Below are 17,902 nucleotides of genomic sequence, written 5' to 3' on the forward strand. Positions count from 1 at the left end.
TTTTATCTCTTTGGTTGATGCCTGGAAACTGCTTCACTTGAACACTTTACCAAATAAAACACTTTCTTGTTCGTTTTAACACTTACTTTCACTATGCACTATTACTGATAACTTTTGGTAATCTTCTAGAAAACGGCCTTGCTTAAGTACTTTTTTAGCGACGACCTGTTCAGGTTCGTTGAGCTAATGGTTTTGCTTCGGTTATCCCGAAGTGTGGGAGTAAAGAAGTATTTAAGCAAAGTGTTAAGTTAGTCACAGCATCATTGTGTTACGATTAATTATTGCAGGCGGTCAGCTACAGCTGTGCCTGCTAATTTGTATGTTTCTATTCTATGCGAATGCAGTCGTGCAGCCACTGCTGTATGAATATATGTATATGTATATATGTTTGCATTCCATTGAAATGTATGTAATGGAATGAAAATTTAGGTAAAATACTACTGCGTTAACTTTTACATATGTGAGTAAAATGTACGCTCCATGCAACCGATTACAATAACAACCACACGCGTAAAAAGAACGCTGCCTCGTGTATACTGTGTGTTGACAAAAAAGTAAAGGAGATTTTAACCAAACATAGTTACAAACCTTCTCCACATGTGTCTCTTCAATGTGGCAAAGTTTGGTTAAAATCGGTTGAGCCATTCTCCGTAAAGTTCATCACAACGCGAAAAACGGCTGAATTTTTATATATATAGATATGTTTTTATTCATATATGTGCATACATATATAACAATATACCAAAGCTCTTGTATGCTCTATGAATTCTTGTCTAAAATTAATTTCGACTCGAAAAATTGGTAAAAGTTTTCATTAGCCCACACAAAGGATTATAAGCGACAAGGGTCCAGAATTCACTTCAAAACTATTTAAAGAATTTTGCGGTAAATGTTGAACATGTCGAGACAACCACTAGCGTTCCAAGAGGCAATGGACAAATCGAGCTATCCTCTCAGTTTTATCAAAGTGTCAGCAACGGAACCAAGCAAGTGGTACAAGTACTTCGGGCAGGTGCAGAAAGCAATTAACGCACACGTCCATTCGTCGACTACATACGCACCCTTCGAAGTATTCTTTGGAGTAGAAATGTGAATGGAGAAACAGCCGGACGTTGTAAGAGCGATTGAAGAAGAAATTTTAACTATAATACGTATATTTACAGATGTTCGGAAAAAGATTAGGATGTAAGCGGAAGAAGCCATCCAAAAGGCACAAACTGAATATAAGAAGAACTTTGATAAAAAGCGGAGACATCATACTGGGTACCAAAAATTTGATTTGGTTGCGATTAGACAGACGCAACTCCTGGAAGGCAAGAAGCTGAGCAATAAATTTATTGGACCATTATAAAATTGTACAATTGAAGTAAAATGGCAGATACGACTTCGAAAAGACAACAGATTTCGAGGGGCCGCTACAAACATCTACAAGCGCAGACAACATAAAGCCGTGGAAGTACTTAAAAAACACACAGATTTTATCATGATGATTAGGATGGCCGAGTGTAAAAAGGTGACAACATTATTTGTCGTTAAGTATGATAGTTATCCCAACGAAGTCGTCGAGTCGCCGAAGAAGTTGAAGAAAGTTGTAAAGTAGCCGACAAAGTAAGAAGTCGTTACGCGTAAAATCTTCTTTGAATTATTGAATATTCAGTTGTTGGAAAAAGTATCTAAAACTTTTGTATATAAAACATGGCTCTTTCTTTCTGGTTAATAAATTATTAATAATAAAACACTAATATTTATGTTGGGTAAACCGGTTTTATTATGGGTGAGAGTCATCTTGTGATCTTCATATGAGTTGTTTGGTGCGCGATTTGTTTCATTGATATTTCTATTTAGAAAAGCTAATTGGGTATTGTTGTTGCGAATTGGTAATATTTTTGTGGCATTAGAAAAAGTGGTGGAATTAAAGTTGAAGACAGGGGAATACGGTATAATTTGAAGGTTTCGCGCATAGAGTATTTTTTGTCGGTTTTTATTGTTATTATTTGTTTCATCTGTGTAAACTTAATGCTGGAAACAGTGACCGAGGTAAACGCAGTTCCCTGCCAGCTGTTACGATCAAACTAATGAGAACCCCACGTAAATGAAAAATTACTTCCTTCCGTATTGTAGTATCGTAGATTTTATTCCAGCATTTTGGAAAATTCCCGTAGAACCCTGTCAGCTGATAGCTCTGTCACCACACAGTGTTGCCAGCAGTACATTTCGAAATCATTTACAAAAAACTTAGAAAAATTATATTTTTTATTAAAATAACTTAAAAACACTGTTAAATAATGTTAATTATAGATAAATGAACTATTGGCATTTGTTGGTTTTTGGCTTTGGTATATTTAACAATGAAAAATTTTAACTGATAACGCGGATGTGTGAAAAAGTGTATAAGCAAAAACATCAATGGTAACATTGTGTAGATACAACCAAACACAAAAAATCAAATATCCTGCAATAAAATCTAGGATACTAATGGGTGATTTTTTAGCTATTGTCTTTTTAAACAGTTGGTTTAAACAGCTGACGCACGTTTCGTGTTTTGTTTCACTGTCAAACATCTTCAGTTTGGTCTATAATTTAACCATGAATCGTCTTACAAACGAACAACGCTTGCAAATCATTGAATTTTATTTTAAAAATGCGTGTTCTGTTAAGAAAGTTTATCGCGCGCTTCTTCTATTTTATGGCCAGTTTAATCGACCAACTGAAGCGGCTTTTCGATCTTTGTGACTAAATTTAGACCTAAATTTACATTATTGGACATCAAACCACCAACACGCTTACGTAGAGTGCGAACTGAAGAAAATATCGCAGCTGTATCGGCCAGTGTTAATGATGACCATAAATTATCGATTCGTCTCCGTTCGCAGCAATTGGGCCTCTGTTACTCAACGACGTGGAAAATTTTGCGAAAAGATTTAGGTGCGAAGCCTTTCCAAATACAGCTGGTGGAAGAATTAAAGCCGAACGACCTACCGCAACGTAGAATTTTTAGTGAATTTGCTCTTGGAAAGTTGGCCGAAGATCCACTTTTTTGTCGAAAAATTGTGTCCAGCGACGAAGCTCATTTTTGGATTAATGGGTACGTAAATAAGCAGAATTGTCGATTTTGGAGTGAAGATCAGGCAGAAGAATTGCAAGAGCTACCAATGTATCCAGAAAAGGTCACAGCTTGGTGCGGTTTATGGGATGGAGGTATCATTGGACCGTACTTCTTCGAAGATGCGGCGAATCATAACGTAACTGTGAATGTTGAGCGCTACCGTAAAATGATATCCAACATTTTTTGCCCAAAATGCAAGAGCTTGACTTGCATGACATGTGGTTTCAGCAAGACGGTGCCACATGCCACGCAACACGCGTAAAAATGGACTTGTTGAGAGGCGTATTGGTGAACATTTTATTTCACGTTCTGTACCTGTCAATTGGCCACCCAGATCGTGCGATATAACGCCTTTAGATTATTTTTTGTGGAGCTATGTTAAAGCTCATGCCTATTCAAACAAGTCTGCTTCAATTACCGCATTGGAAGACAACATTAAAGCATTTATATGTGAGATACCGGGCGAAACATTGGAAAGAGTATGCCAAAATTGGACTAAGCGGAAGGACCATTTGAAGCGCAATCGCGGTCAATATTTGCAAGAAATACTCTTCAAACACTAAATTATATGTTAGTGTACTATCGATTTAAATAAAAAAGTTATGCATTTTTCTGAATTTTACGTGTGCTTTTTGAAAACTTTGCTATAGCTCTAAAAAAATCACCCTTTACGATACGGAAGGCAGTAATTTTTCATTTACATGGGATTCTCATTAGTTTGAGCGTAACAGCTGACAGAAGACTGCGTTTACGTCGTTCACTGTTTTCAGCATAAGTCATAATCGATTTGAGGCGGGTTGAGGGCGCAGTTGACACAGCACGATCGACTGCATGGTTGAGGTAAGTGAGGAGGAGGAGCACACGAGTTTGTTACACCGTTTTGGTGTTTGCCCGCGAATCTAACAATTTTTGCATCTTATAGGATTCGGGTAATATGGTCTAACTTTGGTGGTATACCAAGAGGCATCAACACCACTAGGAGTTGGCTTACCTTCAACAAATTTCCGGAACACTGAAGCAACACCCTGTTCGCGACTAGTATGTGTGTGGTAACGCAGAATACGCCAGGAAAAAATAATGCACAACATAAATCACGAAATGGATCACCGCAAACACTGTACGCACAACCTTTCGCGTTGAGTATCCGTCTATGACTGAAAGCATAAATTTACTCTTCAGCATATTTGATGATCTGCTAATACTTTGATTGATAAAAGTAGATAATTTATAAAAATAATAAAAAATTCATGCCCTTTATTAAGTGAAATTTGCACCAGTCAATATTTGGAATATATTGCCTTACAAAAATAAAATACCTTCATAAGCGCAGAAGCAGCAGCATACCCAGCGTGATGACCATTTTAGCGCCCAGCATTCTAATATGTTTTTTACTACAACAAAGCTATTTCTTTCATAAGCGCAGGCGCATATTTCTTAAAATAAAGCCCATTTTTGGCTTAATGGCTACGTCAATAAGCAAAATTGCCGTATTCGGCTGAAGAGCAACCCGAAGCCATTCAAGAACAGCCATTACATCCATTGAAAACAACCTTTTGGGGCGATTTATGGGCTGGAGGAATCATCGACCCATATTTGTAATAGTGGCGCCAATGTAATAGTGAATGGCGAACACTATCGCACAATGATAAACGACTTTTCGATACCGGAAATCCAAGACGGCGCTACTTGTCATACAGCTCATGAAACAATGGATTTATTGCGCCGTCGTTCCGGTGAGCAATTTATGTCTCACCTTAGACTAGTGGGTTGGACACCACGATCATGTGATATGACACCTTTGGACCTTTATTTGTGGTTGAGGCATTGGAGGCCAACATAAATAAAGTTATTCACGATATACCGACCGAAGTCCTCCAGCGAGTCATTCAAAATTAATGTTTACGGATGGCCGAATTGCGGCGCAGGTGCGGCCAACATTTCACATGGACTATCTTTAAAAAATAAATGTCATGAATAGTACTGTACAAAAATAATAAAGATTGCTCAACCAATTTGAATTTTCCCTGTTTTATTTATTTATATTAAAATCCAAAATCTCTAAATTGATCACTTTTTACGTATGTATGTGACTATGTCTTCTAAGTGCACGACTGTCTAAGCGAAGCTGGAGAGTGGATAAGTTCGGCACAAGAATCACTGGAACCGTTAGTTAAATGCCACTTTCCTGTGGGTAATTCCTTCGAAATGCCAAGAAACCGGAATGTCCAAAAACCTCCAGAACACGAAATAGACTTAATAGTAAACAAAGAAAGGATTGCATTTTTAATTCAGCTCTACAAATCTGGCTCTTAAGCATCTTTAAAGCATATATTCACTCAACTTATATCCCAGATAGCTGGGAGAATAGTTAAGGTAGTCTTCATACCAAAGGCGGGTCAGAAAACACATGCAGTAGCGAAGGATTTTAGACCGATTAGTCTCACTTCCTTCCTCCTTAAAGCTTTAGAAAGAGTCGCAGATATACTTATAAGGTCTGTTGCAAATGGGGGCCAACTGTCGAAAACGCAGCACGCCTGAAACGTAAATCTACGGAAATAGCCCTCCAAGAAGTTATTGGGCAGATTGGGAAATCATTACATCAGAAGCAATTTACTATGTCAGCCTTTCTATACATAGAAGGGGACTTTAACAACATATCAGTAAAACCCATAATCAGTTTGTTAGTAACTGGATCCGGTATGCTTCAGAACAGAGTTATTCTACCATCAAACGGAGATGCATCAGTAACCCAATCTGTAAGCAGAGGAGCTCCAGAGGGAGGGAGTGAAGGTACTCGCGTACGCTAATGACGTCCTAATTCTAGCAACAGGTTTATTTGCTTCTAGGTAGATGAAATGGTTAAAGTGCCAGTCTGGCATTCCTCAAGTAGCACGGAAGCGCCGGTTTGATACCATTATGAGACTTCTAACAGGCATATATCTACAGCCAACCAGGGCTGTTCATATAATGGAGAAGATTGATGGGACTTAGGTTGGCGCACTGCCCCAGGCTGTCGAAGAAAGGAGCACCCAGTGATCTTAATCGTGTAGCTGCCAGACCCGGACATTAACAGAGAAAGTGCTCAACAGTGGCCTGGTAACCATAAGTTTTCCGCGTGTGTGCCGATCGTCCAGTGACCAGTAAACACAGCTACGAGTTTGGAACTTGAATGACGAGGAGTTGAAAGGACACTCTGAATCCTCCGTCTATTGTACTGAGTCCAAAGGTTTTCCGAAACAGCACATGAAGGAATAGAATTTGATCTTTTCTGCGCTTTCCTGAGAAATAATTTGTGCAGTTCCCCTTTAACAACTATCAGGGGCATACCGATGCCCGGGTAGGAGGTCTTTGAGGCCAATTCTGTCTCCTTCTTGGCAAGCTCATCAGCAATCTCATTTCCCTTTATGTTCCTATGTCCTGGTACCAAGATTAGAGAAATGTTATCTGCACACCCACGAGATTTAATCTCCTCCTTACAGGAGTTTACTAGTTTCGTTCTGAACCATTGCGTCGCTAGAGCCTTAATCGAAACTTGACTATCGGAGAAAATGTTAATATCTCCCTCGCTCCCGCGTTCCCTAAGTATTTTGCATGCTTGCAGGATGGCAAAGACTTCTGCTTGCAGTATTCGGCAGTTTAAAGGAGATAGATAAATTGGCTGATTTAGAGAAAACCCCCGCTCGGACTCCCAATTCCATCTTGGTACCGTCAGTGAAGGTAGCGGTGTGAGCTTCGGTGCAGATTTTCCCCTCGACCAATCCTGTCCATTTAAAAATATTACCCCAGCACGACCCTCAAACTTTAGTTTGCGGATAGAGAAATATGATCGAAATTCAGAGAAATACGGTGTTAACTGCCTGAAAATGCTACCATGTCCCTTGAGAGATCGCCTCTAGAGGTCAACCTCCTTTAAACTGATTGCACTTTGAGCTGCGAGGAAAATAACGTAAAAGTCGATCGGAAGTGGGTGCAAAACGACATTCAGGGCAGCACTGGGCAAGTCTTACAAGCTCCGGTGATGCCAATGCCTGCAGTGCTTTTCACCTTTCCCAGTTTTGTGATATTATAGCCATTCGGAAAAGTTTCCCACCAAACCAGGTATCCTTACGTTAAAATTGGCAAAAGCACTGTGTTGTACCCGATTTTCAATGTGTAGCTTCCAATGGAGTTTGGAGTCAAGTATCACTCCAAGATACCTTACTTCCGATGAGAGCGGGAGAACGTAGTTGTTTAATTTGGGAAGTCGAAAGGGGAGAATTTTATGTTGTCTGATAAATAGCACCAAGCCCTTTTTTCACAGTTGACTCGGAGGCCGCAAGTGGTAGCCCAGTGACTGAGTACAGCCAGTGACCTTTCCAAAATCTCAGCCATGACTGAGGGAAACGCTCCCGATACCATCAGGACCAAGTCATCGGCGTATGCTACTACCTTAACTCAACCTTATATAGCATTATCAGAACTTCGTCAATAGCAACTAGCCAAAGTAAGGGCGAGAGGATACCACCCTGCGGCGTGCCCCTGTGAACGAATCTTGTGACTTGAGCCTCTCTTGCCCCCGCATTAACCTCCCTGCAGCCAAGCAGGGACGAGATCCAGACACAAAGAGGTCTTTCCAACTCTGGTCTATCTAACGCAGTGACAATTGACTCCGCCTTGATGTTATTAAAAGCATCCTCTATATCTATGAAGGCACCAAAGTGAATTTTTTGCCTTCCAGAGATTTTTCCACAGTCCATACGACCTCGTGTTAGGCTGATTCCGTGGATTTTCCTTTCAGGGAAGCATGCTGCGCTGGAGATAATTTGGATTGGATGTGCTCACGGATATGATAATCAATCAATCTTTCAAACACTTTTAGGATAGATGAGGTAAGACTTATAGGCCTAAAGTTCCCGGCCGAGTCGTGGCCCCTCCTCCCTGCCTTCGGTATGAAAACAACCTTAGTTTTCTTGCAGTGGACGTGATTAGGAGCGATACACACCAAGTAGACTTCTTGCAGGACAGGAACCACCTACTCCCCATCTTCCCTTTTTAGAAGAGTTCTGCAGAAGTGATCTCTCCGAAGGATCTTGGTTAGCCCGCCAGAATCCTTCACGGATTCAATGGACTCGCAGTACTCCTTCCAGGAGTTGCGTTTCGCATATTTAATGGTTTTTTTGTATTCATTCAAAATTACATGGTAAGTTTGAAAATTTTAAGTTTGATAGGATTCATTAAAAACCCTCCTAACCTTTTTTTGAAATCGGTCAGCGTCTTGCTCCACCAGGAAGGAAAGCCCTTCTTGCTCAAAGATACTAGACGAGCCACTTTGAAAGCCGTCTGAGAAGGCCGCTCTAAATGTTTCACCTGCTTGTCCAGTTAATCAGTGGATAAGTAGGAGAAAGTTCCCCCGTTCAATCTATTATTGAAAATACTGTTGAACAAAACCAGTTGGTCCTTTTAGAGTTCCTGTGGGGAGATATGGTGTCCCATGCGAAATTGATTTCAAAATAATCAACCAGTGATCCGATAAGGAATTTTTCTGAGAAACCTTCTAACTATCAACCCTAATGGCAGGCGAATTTGTTGAAAGAGTGATATCAAGAACCTCCTCACAACCGCTTGATGTGTCCGATGCTGGAAATACAAACGTGGGGGTGTTGCCCTTGTTCCAAATAAGGAGATTACGGCTAATAATGAAATCAAAAAGAGACTCACCTCGATCATTTCAATCGCTGCTTCCCCAAATGATATGTCTCGCATTGGCGTCGCAGCCGATGAACATGTACTGTTTATTAAGTGAAGATGAATCCATCAAACACCCCAATTCCTCAGGAGGTGCTGCATTTTCATGGGCTTTGTATGCAGAGACCAAATAATAGCAGCGACCACTAGATGCTTCTACACAGACCGCTGCCACGTCTGGTCAGCTGAAATGAGAAATCAAAAAGGCATTAATAGTATTCCTAACGAGGATACAAGCCCTAGGCTTACCTTCTGTCTGAATTTAAAGAAGATCATAGTGTCGCGCGCGACAGATATAACTTTCATCTGGGTACCTGATCATAGACACATAGAAGGAAATGAGAAAGCTGATGAACGGGCAAGACACGGGGCATCTTATACCGAGTCCGAAGTTGCAGAAATAGGATGTCCCCAAGGCGTGAGCAAAAGGGAGATCTTCTCGCTATTTCAGAAGCAGGCCTTTGACAGATGGACTAACACGGATACCTTTAAAATAACTAAACAAACATGACCCAATTTCAGCGACTGAACTGGCGAGTTGTTAAGAAAGCCACGAGCAGACATTTTCAGAATTACGTCAACAATAACCGGCCACTAGCCTTTTGAAGACCATGCCAGAAAGATGGGGTGACTGTACAACAATAAATGTAGAAGCTGCAATCAAGAAGAATCTAGAGAAACAGTCATAGTCAAATCAAGATGGCTCGACTAATAAAAAGCAGTGGTTCTACAAATGGTGTATCAAAATGGTATCTTTTGTACTAATTGGGTCTGGGCTGTCTCGCTCAGACAACACCTATACCAAGAGTGCAGTTGTTTTTTTTACATGTACTATGGTGTACATTTTTCTAATAGCGGTCGCCCTCGGCAGGCAATGGCAAACCTCCGAGTGTATTTCTGCCATTAAAAAGCTCCTCATAAAAATATCTGCCGTTCGGAGTCGGCTTGAAACTGTAGGTCCCTCCATTAGTGGTACAACATCAAGACGCACACCACAAATAGGAGGAGCAGCTCGGCCAAACACCCAAAAAGGGTGTACGCGCCACTTATATATATATATATATTATATATGGTGCATATATGTTCACATATACATTTTACCCATAACAACAAATTCGAACTCTTCAGCATTTTAAGCAAGTCATGTTATTTTTCTGTGCGCTCTACAACTTTATTTGCTTCGCTACGTCGCATAATGCTTTCTGAGCCGGCAAAATCAAAGATTTTGATGCCCGAATTATCGTATTTGGTATAAAAAAATTTTAATCCTCATTTAAGCTACATTTCATCGAAAATATAAAGGCAATAGATAGATGTAAGTAGCGGTGAGTCTTTAAACAAACTCACTTGGACCGCTGCCGATCCATTACGATACCAGAGTAGCAGTTTACCTGATACCTGCATTCAAACATTTCGTTTTAAGTGCAAACCCATTAATCTGGCTGGCACTTATATTCCCAAGGTTATCAGTATCATTCAAGAATGATGAGCCAAAGTATCTAAGCATAGTGCCATGCCAGGCAGGACAGTGACAGAGAAGATATCGAAGAGTCCTCCTCATTTTTCAAGCAATCGATTTAGTCAAAATCGAGTATATTGCTTAAATTATTCAGAATTATCCGCTTTAAAAAAATTCTGAATAAGGCTTGGACTAATATGTTTTGTAGGATTTCAGACTGTTGGGCACTTCAGACTTTTTCACACATTTTATTAAAACTAAGAGAATTATTTTGATTTTATATAAAAACATTTTATTTATAACATTAATAATGTATGGCGTATAATAATTTTATTCAAGCAGAAATATATTATATTTAAATACAAATTTGTACGAATAAATATTTTTAATGATTTATAACAACTTTAGTGGCTTTAGATACGATATTCATCTTTGATAAAATCAACCACTGACGCAAGCTATCCACTTGTTTCGACCTGTTTTATAACTTCTGGTTATTTTTAATAATAAATATATGCATGTACATATTATATATAACATATATAATATTTTTATTAGTTCGTGGTTTTATGTTAAGCAGTAAATTTCAAGCCTAAACATTATTTCAGATTACAAAATCCAATATTCATTTAATTTTTATTGTTTGGTTCATATGAATTCTAATTTTCAAGATACGTCATAACAATTTTTCTTCCTTACAATTGGTGCATTCAAATCATAAATTACACCTTATTATATCTTAATTAGTATATGTTCTGCTACTTTTAATCACTCTGCAGGTAAAAACTGACTTTTCTTTTTTATAAAAAAATTGCATAATACGAAAATATTGGCATTCGCCTTACTAAAATCTTGCATATTCCATAAGAAAAATTCAAAGTTTCCACATTATATTGAATATAATAATATAAATACATATATATATGTAAAGAATATAAAAAATTGAACAATTTGCTTTTATTATTATTATTTTTTTTTTAACAATCAGATAGTTTAGGTTAGGTATTTTAAGCTAAGCATATACCTTGCATATGGATTAAGGGACGCAAGTTTGTTATCTGGCTTATTTTTGGCTACTTGTAGTAGTATGTATTTGGTGAAAACGATTTTTCATATTTCGTGAATGAAGTCTTCTAAAAATTAATCAAAACATTTCTTATTATATCGTATTCCACACATGCTGACATTAATACGCTTAATATTATTAACTGGTATGGATTCGTGGTAAAATTTTTATTAAATTTTGATATGAAAGAAAAAAAATTTGGTTAAAATTCCTTAATTATATTACATTCAAAAATTACTTAAAATTGGTTTATTTTAAGTATATATATTACATTATTTAAGAATTATTCTTAAAGTTTTAGTATTACGAAATTAAAATTATTTAGTCGGAACTCTGGTATTGCAACTGAGAGTTACATTTGCTTGTGTGCATTCAGCTAGCTGAAATAGTCGGAAGTCGGTTCTCTTTCAATATCTTACACTCATTGCCGTTGTAATGTTGCTTACTCAGAAGATACCAAAGAGATATACACTCTGCCTTGTTGGCTATATAAGGCTGCTCACTAAACACTAAACTTTAATTTGAAATTGCAGAGCTACTTGCATACATGTTGATAAATCACCGAAATTAACCGAAATGGCTGAAAAACGAAGTTAGGGCACTCTCAGAGTAGACGCTGAAAGCCGAGCTGAATGTAAATATATATTTTTCATCGTTAAAAAAAATGTTCAATATAGAGCTCGATGCAAAATATCCTTCATTTGACGGAACCATTTCTTTAAATTATACTTGCCATACACAAACGAAATTACAACATTAAATCACGCACATTCAGCGCTGATTCTCGCATCTACTCTGCGATACCTGATCTTGATTAGCGCCAATCGGTATTAGCTTTGTGCTATTGCTTGTGCTCGGCTTTCAGCATCCACTCTGCCTTTGACCAGCTTTAAACTGTGCTATGTTTGCGGAGATGCGGAAATTTTTTTTATTAAAATCGCACTTACTCCGACTTTGTGGAATCAAACAGTTTTTAATCAAACATAATAGTTATGCTAAAAAAATTTGACATATAATCCGAACCTATTTCAGATGGCTGTATGTGCTTATTGAAAAAATATCTGCTCACTGAAATACATACGATTGTTGATTCGATGAAAAAAAGTAGTAAGAGGAGCATGGAACATTTCTTTTTAAATAAGTTCCCTTACAACTTCCTTAGCACGGTTAAAGCATTATGAGAATTCATAAATAATATTAGGTTTGAACTCCGGATAGATAGGTATGCAAACATTTGGCACATTAATATTGGTACTAATATATAATTGTATGTATATTACATATTATATTTAGAACATATCAATGCTACATATGTGGACACTTTTGTAACATAAAAGGCTTTGATCCAAACATTTAATTCTTTACAATTGCATTCAAACATTAGTTTGGAGAAAAAGAAATCCATTATTTCTGCGTAAAAGTTTTGGCCAAATGCTTTAAAACTGTTTTATGGTCGATGCTTATTTGCCATACTACGACTACTAACATGCCAATCAACTTCGATGACTTCTGTGATTTTATCGACATTTTCTTTAACATCAAAAATGCCTGAACAGAATCGACGAAATCAAAATTGGACGTAAATAGCTGTTACAGTATCGGCGCCATAAACACTATTCACAATTTCAGTCTCCTGACTTGTCTTTATGAATGAAAAACTTTAATATGTACTGAATTTTCTCTTTGTTGACTTCCATTGTTAACACCCTGTAACTCACAACTAAATGGAACAAACAAAAAACAGCAAACAATTTTTTTTTAGTGTAGAATGTCATCTTGAGAATAAACTTTACATTTGTTTGATCGGTACTTTATGAGATATTTACCAAGAAAATAATGGATTTCTTTTTCTCCAAACTAATATTATATATATATGTATGTTCTCGTCTTGCAAGTAGTTTGAGATATATGCTAACAAACTTATGGTCTTTGATTGCTTAAATTTATATTTATGAGAAAGTGGCAAATTATTTGATGCTTTGAAATATACGACTTAAGTACGCCATTTTAAATTTTCTTATGAGAAAAAGTGTATCGTATATCTGAATACATAAATGCAGATAAAAAGCTTGTTAACAATTTGGGAAATACTAAAAGAAACATCTAGCAAAACTAGAGATGTAGTATAGGGTGGGCCATGTAAAATTTGCTTTTTGAATCGGCTATAAAAAAATCAATATTTTTTCAAACTTTTTTTTATTTTGAAGATTGAACATTGTCATTTATGATCGAAAAATAATATCGTTCAAATGACTGCCACGACTGGCTTTGCAGTAGGCCATTCGATCAACCCAATTTTTAAGCACATTTTCGATTGTTTGGGCTCCAATTTCATGAATGGCAAAAATAGTCCAACGGGCTTAAATCACAGCTCCGAGGCGGCCAATTGAGATCGGAATTCAAAAACGGTAGCCAAAAGATCGAGTGTAACTTTGGCAGTGTGACAAGTTGCACCGTCCTGTTGAAACCAAATGTCGTCCACGTCATCCTCTTGCAAACAAAAACTCATTGAGCATGTCACGATTACGCTCGCCATTTACTATAACCGCGGAAGAAGAAGAAGACTCATCACTTTGGAAATAGGTTTTCAATATTTCCCAATTTTGTTCAAGCGTATAGCGTCCCATTTCGTAAATGTCAAACCTTTAAGTAAATTATGAACACATTTAACATGTCATTTGTGTTACCATTCTCAAAAAAATAGGTGGTTCAAAAAGCAAACGCTATATGGCCCACCTTGTATATAAAATATATAATATAACCCTTTGTCATCAACTACCAAAATTTTTGCTCACTGGCTAAAAATATTCAAATGAATTTAAAAATTCAAATAGTGAAAAACGATTCGAATTAAATAGGTAAATATAAATACCAAAAAGAAATAGGTATATCATATTATATGTATAGATTTCACAGAAAACTTTGGATTTAATCCAGCTTGCACATAATAAGTATGTAAACTACATTTTTTTCTTTTAATAAATGCATGTAAATAAATGGGTAAATAAAAATAAATTTCCTTAAAACGGGACTGCAAGCCAGAACTAATTGGGTGTTTGCTGTAACAAAAAAGATAAAAATAATGAATAATAAAAATATATCCAACTCGTACTATAAGGGATTATGCCTGTTAATATGCTTAAACTTAGGATAGGTGTCGGTATTGATTTGTTTCAGTTCAACGAAAGTTCAGGAAGCACTATTTGATTTATAAGAACTAACTTTATTAAAGAAAAATACTTTTCTATATTACAATCCATACACATATTGTTGTATTTAATGTGTCCATCACAGTTGTCGTTCAGTAACAAATGGGCAAGTTAAATGCTAAATGCTAACAGAACACAGCTATCAAATTTTTACCATATAATTCCAACACGACTGGGGAAAAGTTAACATACGCGAGTTAACATAGCTGAGCGTAGTCCAGAGAATTATAAATGGCGTTTGCCTTGAAATGTAAAAGTCATGATTTGGTGGTAGGCAAAATAAAATAACAGCAGATTCACTTTTTGTCTTCTACATTCACACTTGTTCTTTTTGCTTATTTTTCATCGGCGTTTTTCATTTGGATGAATCAAACGAGGTGGGTTTATATATGCACATATGTATATGAATGCATAACATATGTTGGCACAATGCATGTATGTAGCTAGCTGTTTCTTTTCTGTGCTCCTAGCACAGCAGCACACTTTATTCCTCTAGATGCATTTGTTGTCCAAAGCTAAAATTCTAAGTCCTCCGGCTACAAGAACATAATACATTCATAGGAGCAGCCGTGGCAGTTTCAAATATTATACAACAAAAACAAATTCATTGATAACTTTCTAGGAACAAAGTACTTCCACTCATAAAACGAGCCTAGTGTATGCCAATTTTTATCAACGATGACAAAATTCTATATCTAGGATTTAAGAAATCACCGACAATCATTCGAAAAGAGTCAATACTGGAATATCCTTTATGAGCACATCTGCAGGCATATCTTCAGTTGGGCATATAGTTTAGTACGATTACGCAGGTATAAGCCTCTCTTGTTGATTCACATAAAGCCATATACTCGGATTCAGCGCTCGACAGCGAAACAGTCCTCTGCTTGCGTGGCTCCCACGATATTGCTGCTCCAACTAGAATAAAGGCGTAACCAGAAAACGATCGCCTATCCGTCATATTCGAGCAATTGCATAAAATTTTGCATTTGATTCTTTATAAAAATGCCGTAATTTATTGTACCTTTTAAGTACCTTAAATCACGCTTAGCTGCCTTCCAATGAAGTAACAGCCTAAAATTTTGCATTTGATTCTTTATAAAAATGCCGTAATTTATTGTACCTTTTAAGTACCTTAAAACTCGCTTAGCTGCCTTCCAATGAAGCAACAGCCTAGTATAATAAGGCACCAATCAAACTTTGAGGTGGATATTTTTTCAATTCAGTTTCATCATGTACAGCGAGTTTTTCTAGTTTAGTGTTGAATTCTAGTGGACTTTTAACTGGTTTGCAATCCTCCATACTAAAACGTTTTAAAATTTGTTCTGCATTCTCACGTTGATTTAGAAACACACTATGATTTTTGAGATCTTGGTGAAATTCTATACCCAAACAAGTTTTTACTGGACCTATGCCCTTCATCTCAAAGCTTGCGTCGAACGACTGTTTGACTTCAATTAACCACTGAAAACCATTTGTCTTAAGCCATAAAGCGATTTTCGATATTTGCATACCGGGTTCTTGTTTTCGGATAAAGCTGCCGACCATTTGTCTGCTATAGCTCGAATTTTACTAGCTTTGAGATCAGCTGTGTCCGGAATCTTACCTAAGATGACCTTTTTGAGGATCACTTCCATATATTCTGGTATTTGCATATAAACGCTTTCATCTAGATCACCATTCAAATAACCGGTAATGACATCCATATGGTGCATCTGAAGATTAATTTCCGCTACTGAAGCTGCTGTTCTGATAGATGTCAATCGTGTGACTTATGTATATGTGACGTTTAAATCGTTCCCTGGACGTTGCGGGCACCCTTTTGCAACGAGACGAGTCTTCTTCTTGTTGCCCTCTTTTGCTCGAAAAACAAATCGATTGCCAATAATCTTTCGCTTGATAGGTTGCTCTACGATGCCCCATGTTTAATTCGAAATCTGTGCGATGTACTCATTTTCAACAGCTACTTGCCATGCTGCTGCTTCGTCGCTGCTAAATGTTTCTTCCAGTGTCACTGGATTTTCACACGTTGCCATATTCACGTATTCACAATCTTCAAAACCAGAGCTCGATTCTGACACAGCGTCATTCGCTTTTTCGTTTACTGACCACCTTTTGATATATCTTTCGAGGTTGTCCCCTTAAGCCAATTCTCATTAATCTCGACCTACCTCTGCCACATCTCGATTTCGAAGATTGAGATGCATCTTCAATTTCGCATTCACTGGCTGATTTTTTAGCAATTTCTTCACAATAAGTTTCGTTTCAAACCCCTTTCAATTCCAATTCTATTCGAAATCTTGTTCCTCGTTTTCAGATTTGTGAAACATTTCTTCGAAGAACTTGACACCGCGGCTCACTAGAATTGTTTGCGTTTTGGAAGACCGAAGTCGATAAGCTTTAGCCTTATTTGAATATCCAACTAAAATGCATTCTTCAGATCGTGGGTCAAATTTACCGCTTTGGTTGCTTTTCATCAAAACATAACACTCAGCACCGAACGGTCTGAAATGAACAACTGTGGGGGTTTTCCCCGGCCAAAGTTTCAACGGCACCTCACTCTTAAGAATTTTAGTTGGGCACCTATTCCTGATATATGTAGTTCGCTGTGTTAATTGCATCTGCCCAAAATGTCGCTGGTAGATTCGCCTGCGCCAGCATGCATCTAAGCATTTCCAAAAGCGTTCTAGTTTTTCGATCTGCGATGCCGTTTGGTGTGGTGTATAAGGCGCACTCAACCCCCTCCTTATTCCACAATCGTCCAGATATTTTTGAAAGTTACCGTTAATATATTCTAAACCGTTGTCCGATTGGAGCAACTTTATTTTCTTTCCTGTGGACTTTTCGGCAGAATTTTTGAAAATTTTAAACATTGTCAGTACGTCGGACTTTCGTTTTATGAAATATACTTCACTGTAGCGAGAAAAATCGTCCGTAAATGTCACAAAAAATTTCGCCCCTGAGTGTGAGCAAGTTCTCATAGGCCCACAGACATCACTGTGCTCAATTTCGAGCAATTCTGTGGTACGTTGCTCACTTTGCTTATAAAAGCTCTCTTGTGTTTGTTTTTGGCTAACACAAATCTTACAAGTCGCTAATTTTTCATTGCTGTCAAAATTCATGCCATGTAAATACCATACCTTTGGCACGTTTGAAATCGGTTTCATTGAGGTGACCAATGCGAACATGACAGGTGTTAAGTTTGATAGGTTTCGCTTCAGAAAAATCAAGGCGCAACGAAAAGTCTCGAAGGAATCTGGCAAACTATATAAAAGCAAAATTGTCAGAAGATCGTCACACACAGTAACGTTTATTTCTTTCAGCTTAGCCACGGCGTG

General features: G+C 37.5%; 1 protein-coding gene across 1 annotated transcript in view; it reads right to left on the minus strand.

Annotated features, from left to right (window-relative positions):
* Positions 1–14,303: 14,303 nt before the first annotated feature.
* LOC129250758 (uncharacterized) overlaps positions 14,304–17,902 on the minus strand; it is a 33,521-nt gene continuing 29,922 nt past the window's right edge. The window contains exon 4 of the mRNA XM_054890356.1: positions 14,304–14,414. Coding sequence (XP_054746331.1) covers positions 14,400–14,414 — 15 coding nt within the window. The 3' untranslated portion in view covers positions 14,304–14,399. The remainder of the gene's footprint in view (positions 14,415–17,902) is intronic.

The sequence above is a fragment of the Anastrepha obliqua genome, chromosome 6 (assembly GCF_027943255.1).
Source record: "Anastrepha obliqua isolate idAnaObli1 chromosome 6, idAnaObli1_1.0, whole genome shotgun sequence".
NCBI lineage: Eukaryota > Metazoa > Arthropoda > Insecta > Diptera > Tephritidae > Anastrepha > Anastrepha obliqua.